The sequence below is a fragment of the Hipposideros armiger genome, unplaced genomic scaffold (assembly GCF_001890085.2).
Source record: "Hipposideros armiger isolate ML-2016 unplaced genomic scaffold, ASM189008v1 scaffold_18, whole genome shotgun sequence".
Classification (NCBI taxonomy): domain Eukaryota; kingdom Metazoa; phylum Chordata; class Mammalia; order Chiroptera; family Hipposideridae; genus Hipposideros; species Hipposideros armiger.
The window spans coordinates 7,158,090-7,169,312 of record NW_017731368.1 but is presented as its reverse complement, the minus strand read 5'-3'; the positions used below and the strand labels follow the sequence as shown (position 1 = coordinate 7,169,312).

General features: G+C 47.3%; 1 protein-coding gene across 1 annotated transcript in view; it reads right to left on the bottom strand.

Annotated features, from left to right (window-relative positions):
- The window catches only part of ULK4 (unc-51 like kinase 4), a 438,917-nt gene that overhangs the window by 7,466 nt on the left and 420,228 nt on the right, over positions 1-11,223 (bottom strand). The window contains exon 33 of the mRNA XM_019631040.1: positions 502-587. Within this exon, the coding sequence (XP_019486585.1) occupies positions 502-587 (86 nt within the window). The remainder of the gene's footprint in view (positions 1-501; positions 588-11,223) is intronic.

Genomic DNA, 11,223 nt, shown 5'->3' with positions numbered 1-11,223 from the left:
ATCAGATTCTGGGTGTCAGTCTGTTCTGTAGGTTCCAAGGTTTCCCTCTGAACGTCTGGCCACAGAAGGCAGCTGTAGGGCGGGCTGAGCAGCTGGTTCTACCCCAGCCCGGGTCGGACCTCCAGACCCTCTGCAAGATGGCGACAGTGATGCCCCTGGGTTGGGCTGCTCATTGTCGGGCACTGCCTTTCTCATGAGGTTCATCACATCTCCTACCTGGTCATAATCCACTCCCTCCTCTCTATTCCATGTAGATGAGAGTATCACCTCCCTCAGACATTCTACTTTCCTCCCTCCTCCTGCTGGCCCCCCCTCACCTGCATAGTGGGGATTTCCTGGGGGTGGGAGGGCAGAGTGGCCCTCCCCACTCTGGGAGGAGTCTCAGTGCCATTAACAGGCTGGGCAATGGTGGTCCTGGTGTGTGGAGGGAGGGGAGACAGGAATGGGTGAGAGTGTGTGCTGAGCCCAACAGACTGCACGGCTCCTCCTAAGCCTACTTACCCACCAGCCGGGGCCAGCCACTCCAGAGTCCGCAGGAGGCTGTCTGCATTCTTGAGGTTCTCAAGGTGCTTTTCATTGGAGGTGATCTGCAAGGGAAGGAGAAGAAAGTGGTCAGCTGGCCCATCCTGACGCATGTACTATTGGATGTGCACCCTGAGTCTCAGGAGACCTGTGGCATTGGGGATGAAAGACATAAACCTACATCCCAAGGAAAACTAGAAAATATTCTTAACTGAATGACTATATATCAAAATCTGTGGGATGCAGCTAAAGCAGTACTTCAAGGGAAATTTATAGTATTCAATTTATAGTACTAAATTAAAAAAGGTATTAATCAATAATCCAACATTTCATGTTAAGAAATTAGAAAAAGAGTAAGGCAAACCCAAAGAGGGAAGGAAAAAAGAGCAGAAACCAACAGTAATGTGATAAATGTAAGCCCTAATATGTAAATCTACCATTTACCAAATGCTACAAGTAAAAGACTAATATTTTCAAACTGGATTTAAACAAAATAAAACAACACAATTATATGCTGCTTACAAGAAAATTACGAGGTGTGATCAAGCAATACGGTGAGTGTTTAAATAAAAATAAATTAAATAAAAGATACATTGTCATTAATTCCCCTCAAAATACTCCCCCTCACTTCGAACACACTTATCCCATCGTTCTTGCCACTTTCTGAAGCAGTTCTGGAAGTCCTCTTTTGTGAGTGTCTTTAGTTGCACTGTCGTGGCTGCCTCAATGTCCTGACTCATTTTGACTTTGGGGAAGAGCCAGAAGTCGCACGGTGCCAAGTCCAGTGAATAAGGTGGATGAGGACAAACTGTAATGGTTTTATTTGACCGAAATTGCCATCTACCAGAAGCGATGTGTGACACAGAGCATTGTCATGATGGAGGATGATTTACGGCACACTTTAAAACACACCTTCTCTCAACTGAAGCTCACACTCGACTGACTACACCAAACAAGTTGAAACTTGTCACACACTATTACTAAGGTTCGATGTGTCACTTCCTGTATTGAAGATCCCTGCCTTTCTACTGGATGGCACTCGGCAGCAGCATTCACTGTGTTGTTAGATCACAAAGGAAAGGTTCCGTGTCACACATCGCTTCTGGTATGTCAATTTCTGTCAAATAAAAACATTACAGTGTGTCCTATCTACCTTATTCACTGGATCTGGCATTGTGCCACTTCTGGCTCTTCCCCAAAGTCAAAATGACAATGAAAGGTAAATGTTTGGAATTGATTCAGGACATCGAGGCAGCCACGACAGAGCAACTAAAGATACTCATGAAAGAGGACTTTCAGAGCTGCTTCAGAAAGTGGAAAGAATGATGGGATAAGTGTATTTGAAGTGAGGGGGAGTACTTTGAGGGGGATTAATGGCAATGTGCCTTTTACTATAACAATTTTTTTAAATGTAAACATTCACTGTAGTTTTTGATCACACCTCATACCTTAAATATAAGGGCACAGAATAAAACTGAAGGTTCAAGAATGGAAAATGATATGCCACACAACAACCAAAAAAAGTTGGTGTATATCAGACAAAGCAGACTTTAAGGCAATAATCATAGCTAGAGATAATGAGGGACATTTTATATTTATTTAATGATCAATTGACCAGGAATGTATACCAAGTCTAAATGCTAAATGCATCCTAAATTCTAAATGCACCTAATAACAGCCTCTAAATACATAAAACAAAAAATAACAGAACCAAAGTGAGAATTAGACAAATCCACAATTATGGTGGAATACTTTTCAGCCTCTCCCAGTAACATGCAAACAAAAGTCGAAGGGTTTGCACAAGATTAATAAACTTCACCTAATTGACATATACATATATAGGAAAATTCACCTAACAAGTGCATAATATATATTCTTTTCAAGTGTACATCACAAATTTTCAAAATACACCATATGCTGGGTCATAAAGCAAGGTCTGAGAAGTTTCAAAGGTATAAACCTAAGCAAGTGGATATACTATGTTCATGGACTGGAAGACTCACTATAGTAAAGATATTCATTCTCCCCAAATCTAAGCAATTCCTATCAAAATCCAAGCAGGAATTTTTGGTAGATATAGACTAGCTGATTCTAAAATTTGAATCTAAAAATCTTAGGAACTAGAATAGCTGAAACAATTTTGAAAAAGCAGAATAAAGTTGGGGGAACCACATTACCCCACCCGATTTGAAGATTTTTACTATATAGCTGTTCTTACCATAATGCTGTGTAGTATTGGCAGAAGAACAGACACAGAGGTCAATGGAATAGAATTGAGAGCCCAGAAATAAAGTTTTCACAAGTGTGCAGACATGAATGAAGGAACGACAGTTTTCTGAACAAAGGGATGCTCAGATGTAAACACATGAACCTAGACACTATCTTACGCTGATATAAAACATAATCCAAATGGATCACAGGTCATAGATCTGAATGTAAAACGTGAAATTATAAAACTTTGGGAAGAAAACGTAGGAGGAAATCTATGTGAAATTTGGTACATTGATAAGTTTTAGAGACAACACAAAAGCATGGTTCCTGAAAGAAAAAAAAATGACATATTGGACTTGATCAATATTGCAAACTTTGCTGTTTGTAAAATCCTGGTAAAAGACTAAGATAAGCCACAGACTGGGAGAAAATATTTGCAAATCACATATCTGACAAAAGACTTATACAGAACATGTAAGGAACTCTTACAATTCAACGAGAGAGTAACCAACTCAATTTTCAAAAATAGGCAGAAAATCCAAATAGACACTTTGCCAAAGAAGGTATATGGGTGGCAAATGAGCACATGAAAAGATACCTGATATCATCTGGCATTCAAGAAACACAAACTAAAAGTGCAACACCATTATATGCCTATCAGAACGGCCACCATTCATAAAAGTGCCAATAAGAAATGCTGGCCAGGATAACAAAACTTGCATCTATCGCTGGTGGGAATGCAGAACCACACAGCACTCGGGAAGGCAGTATGGTGACTCCTTATAAAATTAAACTGCATCTTATCCTGCAGTTCAGTCATTATACTCTTAGGTATTTTCCCAAGTAAACTGAAAACTTATGTCCACACAAACAATGGTATGCAAAAGTCTATAGTAGCTTTATTCATAATTACTAAAAGGTGAGAGGACCCAAGATGTCCTTCAACAAGGAAATAGAACAACAATAAGCATCCAGGCATTACTTGGTATATAGAGGTTCTGATTTGATTTTAGAATGAGATATGAGTAAAGATAAATCTGAGTAATTTTGAAAAGGTAACTGTCTTAATTTGCCTTGCTAAATTATTTTGTCCCCTGGCATCCGTTTTCTATAATTAGTCAAGTTCACTGTATTAGGATTTCAAGTGGCTTTAATATGAGTGATCTTTGGCATGAATTTCTCTCAGGCCACTGAAGGTTGTAAATGAAGATAGAAACCAACTTTCTTTTAGAAATGTCCCACTGTATCTACCAGACAATACAGCTTTTAACCTTCTATTTTCTCGGTACTTAAACTTGCTTAAAAACCAAATTGTGGGTCCTCTCAAAAGCCATCCTATCTACTTCTCTTTTGAGCTACTTAAGCAGAGAATGTTTTGTGCAGAGACCCGTAGAGAAATCTCCTTACCATCTGAATGAGGTAGGAGTAAAAGCGATACTGTTGACTGTCATCCCGAATTCATGGCTAAGTGACTCCTGGAGAACGTTTCATGGCTGGGATTACTACAAAAGCCACGAAAGAGCATCGCTGTGACTCTTCAGAAAATAAATGATGCAAGCGGAGCCTGTTAAGGGTAAAAACATGATCCCTCTTCATGTGGTTACTATTCTCATTACTAGCAGGAATTCCCATACGCCCAGACAAGCAAACTCAATCTTATTCTGCAATAAGGTGCTAGAAGCATAAGTTCTGGAACTCTAAGTGTCCATGAGTGGATTTCATTATTTCAAAACATCCAATGGCAGGTGTCCGTTTCCTGCAAACAGTCGTGTCTGCCTCACATTTCTCTGCTTTATGATGAAAATATATCAGCCGAATGTGGAGTACTGGTGATTATCTTATGCCGCCAAGGCATCTCAGTGGTAGCTGTATGGCTAACATCCATCACAGTAGAAACATGAATTATAGTAAATGTTTGCTGTTCACCTGGTAGCCAGGAATCACTCAAAACATGGGGTCTTTAAGGGAGAAATTATTTAAAAGTTGGAAATCTGAGCTTAAAGATCAACTTAGATAGTTCTTCCACTTCTGTTTAATTGAGGATATATATGAAAGCTGATAATGGACTTTGGGTCCACAGACTCCTTCACTCAGCTTTGTGCTCCAGCCAGTTGAACATGATGACTTGTCAATTGGCACTCATGCATCACTTGGTATAACCAAAGCACTGACAGTGTTCTATAGAATCATCCGCCAAATGCCCCGCCCGGCTCACAAATTGTCAGGTGGTGGCTTTGCACACGACCCACTGCGGGAGAGTTTGGATTGGTGCCTCTGGATGTCAGCTTCCCAAATGCATACTAACAACAGGAGCCATCTCACATCCCTGGTGATGGCAGGACCCTGACGTCGGCCAGCCTCCTTGGTTTGCGGGTGAGGCTGGGAGAACAGAGAGGACAGTGGCTTATCTGGGGCAAAGTGGCCAGTGAGGGACAAAGCCTGAAAAAAATGAAAGAATATACTTTCATTTTCTGTCTTCATAGTACATCATAAATTCATGCTCGTAAGAATGGCTCACAGCCTCATCCTCGAGAAGCTTATAAAATGCTCTGGTGTGGGCTTCTCTATTTGGAAATGGCTTGGGGTATGGAGGGCTATGTGGCGGTACTTGAGTGAGGTAAGGGCAGGCCACAGGGCTTTGTTTATGAGTGTGTAGCACTATATGTCTGTAGCTCAGTAGTCCTGAATGTGTGTGGCCAAAAAAAAAAAAAAAAAAGCCTACTCATGAGTTCCTCTGGACAGGCCCAGGCAACACTGAGGGGCGAGGGGAAAAGTCAGCGCTGAAGCTGACAACAGCGAGCGGGGCCCAGGTGCTCCTTGGCACGCGTTGCTACAGACACACACTTCATACAGGGGAGGATTATTTTAATTCCGTGGTCTTCAGATCTCATGAATACAAGTAAAAACAAGCAGGTGACGATGACAACTCAACTTCAGAGAGTTTAAATTTCAAAAATAAATCTATCCATCCAGCCCCTGTATTTTGTGCTCTTAACATATACTTTGTCTTCTCCTCAGCTGAGGTTTTTATGTTACTTCAAAGCCACTGCTGCCTGTTGCGGATCGAGACACGCTTTGTCCTTACCGTCAGACGCCAGGGTGGAATCTGGGGAAGAGGCTCTGGGCGGTCGGCCTGAGGGGACGCGGCAGCCCCCCCTCACCGGCTTCCTACCTGGTGCGGCAGTGCTCCCTCATTCTGGGCTCTCCAGAAACTTCTCGAGCTGCTGCCAGGGTCTCGCCTTTCACATTCCGATTAGAGCAAGACCATAACAGCACAGGCCGCTCTGCGTCCAGGCCCGCACGCTCCTCTCGTCCTCCAAGGGACGCTGGGTGCACGTGGGCAGAATGGAGGCATTCTTTGGCTGCCTCGTGGCACCTGTGCCTCCCTGGAGTCCATGTTGGAACTTGATGATCCTCAGCAAAAGCACGTGAGGCCCTTCTGACCAGGGCTAGTAAGCAGGGGGCTGCGCTGAAAAGCGCCGAGAGGCACCCGTGAGGGTTCCTGTCAGCAGATCTGCTGATCGCCGAGGGGTGAGGGGGTTCCAGCTGGAACCTACACTGGGGCATCTCAAGGGAAGAGGCAGCCTCTAGCAGATGAGGCAGGCCCAGTCACAAAGGCTTGCTCTCCTCGATTTGGCCCAGACCCCCAAGAACACAGGTTCTCTGGGGGGGATGGAGAAATTACACTCAACACCCCGAACAGAATGACAGCATAAGGAGCATTATGTGTGCCTAGGGGGACCACTGTGGAGGCATTCTGCCACCTCCACAGAAGCCCCGTTTAGCTGTAACTCACTGCGAGACCCCAGCAGCACCGAGGCCCGGGGAAGTGGGAGCATCCGGAACATAGCGACCCCTCAGGTTGAAGAAGGCCGGGGCAGCACAGGGAGAAAATGGCTGACCAGCTCTCGTGTGGGCAAAGCTAGCAAAACCTGGGTTTCATGTTGAGATTCACCTTTGTCCAGAGGACTAACTGAGCCAAGAGGCCTTGGAGTAAAAAGAGCTTGGGATTTGGGTCATTACAGGAAACTAACATTTCTGAGCATCCAAGGTGCTTCGGGAACAGCGTTCCCGAAAACGTTCAAGTGCTTTCAAATATGTGATAACCTTGAAAATGAGCTATTACTATGCTCATTTTACAAAATAGCAAACAGGCTGGCAGGGCTCACGTGACTTGCATAGGTTACCTGGCCAGAAAGCAGGCGCACTGAGATCTGACCCCGCCTCCCCAACTTTAAGACCCACCCTCTTCCCGAGACCCCGCCCCCATCACGTGCCTCTAAGACCCTGCGCAGCTGTTGACTGACTGGCTGACTAATAATAACTGACTGACGGAGCGGAGTTTCACTTCCGTGCTGGTGACCTTGTGTAAAGGCTCACCCACTCTGCTGCTGGGTGGCCCCCTGTAATTTGAATGGCACCCTTTGCTCCCCACGATTGTCTATCCTCATCATTTCCAGTGGGAGGAGGGCCCCAGACACAACCAGGAGTTCCAGGACCTGACTGAAGGAGTCTGTGGATCATATGTACTGTCGCGCACACACTTCTGATGTGGAGACCACCACTTATATGGCAATTCCTCTCAGCGCCTGGCTACCAGAAGGCTTTTGTGCATCTCTCTCTGTGCCCACAGGTGGAGGTCTGTCCTTCCTGGTGATGGCAAGTGGATGAACAGTTTGCTGGGCAGCTGCTGTGTGCCTTCACAGTGGCCTATGAAGAAGGTCTCCTATGGCCCCATGTAAGAGATGGGGTGCTTGCTGGGTCAGTAGTGGAGCTGGGATAGCGACCCAAATCTGGCCACCTCTCTCCATCGCCCCCAAACCCCAGTCCCCAGGCTGCCCTTTACCTCCCTCCATAAGCGTCTGGCTGCAGGAGCATCCAACACAGAGACGGGGCGAGTGTCTGACTGGAGAAGGCCGGAGCTGACGCCTCCCGTGAGTCATGAGGAGGCTGACATTCTGCCAGCTGGGAGCCAGCCCCAGCTTGCAGGAGTCCAGGTCGCCGATGGAATGGCTCAGCCTGCAGTGTTTCGGACAGCAGCCTCTCGAGCTGAGGTCAGAGTGGGGAGCACTCTCCTCTCAACTGATATTTCCAGATTTGGGGAGGCAGCAGGCACAGGAGTTTGGGTGGTGAGCGCACATCTGAACCACCAGTAGCACAGGCTGGCTGACTTCAGTGAGAACACCCAGTGTGGAAGGACTTCCTTCCTTCACTTGACCTTCCCCGTCTCTCCTGGGGTCTGTATGCTCCTCAACCTGGCTCGACACCCCCGTTCTCCTCTCCAGCCCAAACTCGTGTCTACACCGGCGGACACCTGGTAAATCCTGAGGCCATGGAAATGACCTGCTGAGGGTTTTAATGCTTTTCTTTGTCATCCCATAAGACATGATTATTTTCTATAGAAGAAAATTATCCATTCCTACCGTCTTCATTTTAGGCCAGCCAATTCTCTCAGCTCTCGGTGGGACGGTAAAAATGCCCTTATTGCCTAGAAACTGTTCATAATTACATCAGTTTCTAGCCATTAACTCCAGTAAGTTTTGAATGTTGAATATAATACAGCTGGCTTGGGAAATCTTTTAGGCCCGATCCAACTAACTAACTACAACAGCCAGGTCCAAAATAAGTGAGGAAAACACAGTTTTAATTGGCAAAGAATTATGATTGTGGACCTCCTGTGGATATATAATAAGCGTAAACCAGAGGTTGGCCCAGAGAAAGTTCTGGTGAAAAACAGGATCAGGCCGTGTCCCTTTCCCCGGACGACCCGATTTGAGTGCTCAGAGAGGCAAACGTGAGAGAATGGGCCTCCAAGGCAGTGGCCCTGGGATGCCAGCTATGGGACGCGGCTGGAATCATTTCCTCACAAGGAGACATGTTCAAAGTAGTAACCAGCCATTGTGTGGTGGGTAAGTGTGAGAACGTGGGTCATAGGAAGTGGGGAACTGTGAGTAGGTATTTACAGACTTGATCCGTACAAATCTCAGCCGATCCTTGGGAATACCATCTGCATTCCTACTGACATGTCTATTTGTCAATGAAACCATTGATTTGCAGTTGTGTGTGTGTGTGTGTGTATAATGGTGGGGCTTTGAGGCGGGAAAGGAGTAGATAGAAGTGGCTCAATAGTGCCCGTTTCCAGCCCTTTCTCTGGACTTTCTATTGCACAGGGTGGGGGGCGGGGAAGTAGAGGGAGGTCAGGTTAACAAGGCTAACCAGGTACCCCAGCCCCCTCTTTCCCCCAAGTCTTTACTCGATCAAGGGAGGGGAGGACCCTGTCTGCCACTAACCCACTCTAGCTGCTTGGCCGTTATAAATAAGGCCAGCCAGGGACACGCTCATAACGAAATCTTAAGTATATAAAAGCATGTGGAACATGGCTGCAATGATATGACGAGTGTGGGTACATCTAAGTCTGAGGCCTCCGGTGTGAGAAGAAAATGACACCCCCAGTCCTCCCTGCCAAGGCCCCCAGTCTAGTGAGAGGGCAGGGGTGCAGAAAAGGAATCCCAGCCAAACACGAGATGCCTGCACATGACAAGCTCTCTTGGCAACTGTAAAGGGTCCTACGAAACGTAGTTGGTACGATTCTGTGGTTGAAAAGACAGGGTATGTTGAATACCTACTATGTGCTGGACCCTGTTTAGATGTGGGGAATATGGTGTAAGGAGGGTGTCAAGTCAGAGCGACCACTGTGAGAAGCACATGCTTCCTGGGGCTCAAAGGCAGGCGCCTCCATGAGGCTCACCATCACCTCAGCAGCCAACTCAACACGTGTCAACGGGGGGGACACAGGCAAAGCCACAAAGCGAGGCCGCTGGACACACCTCAGCTAGGAGTCTGTCACTGCCCCTTCTGCCTTGCTCTGTCCTCCAAAACGCACCTTATCCTTCTCAGACTCTCTACGGAGACAGTAGGGGCCGCGGGCATTTCCTCACATTGATAACAATTGGGAGGAACATGAAATGATAGGAAAATTAAAGCACAGTTGGTTTACATGGTTAAAGCCATCAGGCACCAATTAGTCAAAGTTTAGGCCAGATAGTACAGTGACGGCTGGACAGCTGGACATTCTCACGGGGGCTGCCATCTTTGTTGAGGGACTTGCTCCAATATGGAAAGACTCCATTTGGAAACGTTTTAATCATGGCCGCTTGGAGAAAAGGAGAAGCTCATTTGGGAGACAGCGCCCACCCCTCCCTCAAGACCAGACCACAGAAGGAGGGAGGGGACTCACGAAGTCCCTGGATTTTCACCTCAGAGGGACAGGCCAGTTGTCAGCTGACCCCGAAGAATCTGTCATGCACAGCTGGGTGGTGACGAGGAGCTCTGTGGGTGGTGGGACTTGGGGTGGCAGGGGAGGCCTTGGGAGGCTCCCAGGAGAAGCCTGCTGACCCAAACATTCCTGGCTCTGGGGCGAACCTGACGGACCACACAGAGCCGAGCAGGACTGGTGTGCTCAGGGAACTTCCTGGACAAGTGTCAAATTGGCCCTGGGATAAAATTAACTGAAGCCAGGTCTCAGAGGCTTCCGGGGCAACTTCAAAGAGCTGGGATATTCTTCTATAAAAGGCTTTGGCAGGCTGCGTTGGCCGGCCTCCACGGGCCTCTGCCCCTCATCCGTGTGAGGACACAGTGGGAGTGGGGGCAGGTACGGGGAGCAGGGGCTGTGCTGGTGACAGGACAGGGGTTAGGGTCCTGGACTCAAGGGAGTTGTGACTACCATGTGGCAATCACTCATGTGGCCTTCTTGGCCACTCTGGGCACTTTAACCAGGATGCCAGACCGTTGGCCCAAGTGAATCTCCAGTGGGTGGGTCGGGGCCTCCGGAAAAGCCTCAGGCTGGCTGCAGGCTCCGCTGGCACGTCTCTGTGGAGCCGAGGGGCACACACAGGGCCTCGCGGAGTCGAGGTCCCAGAGTGCTGAGACCAAGAGAGAGTCCCCAGCCCCGGCGAGCTCCTTGCAGGAATCTGCAGGGACAGGCGTTTGGCCTCAAACAGGCTAGATCACTGTTCCTCACATTTTCCATCAGGGCTCATGGCACCAGGTCGAGCCTTTGGAGGCCTGAGAGCTTATCCAAGAGGAAATCCTTCAGTGCTTTCAGATGAGACAGAGTATCCATGACTTACAGGTGGTTCACTAACCCCAGTTCAAATGCAGAAGTACTTCAGGAGGCTTTCACTGAACAGAGACAGAAAAAGAACTGATGCTGAGAAAAGAGAGGAGAAAGGAGAAGTCCTCGTCCCCCTGACTGAAGTGTGGCTACGCCTTTCCCCAAACAGCCGCCTCTTACTTCCCTGGTCCATTAACACCACGCCTGCTCCAAACAGTCAGCTTACACAGAGCAGAGGCAATGCTAACGGGTGGGCAGAGAGCAAGTGAGTGAGTGAGTGAGTGAGTGAGTGAGTGAGTGTGTGTGTGTGTGTGTGTGTGTGTGTGTGTTTGAGACACAGCATGAGTGTGTTGTGTGTGTGTGTGTGTGTGTGTGTG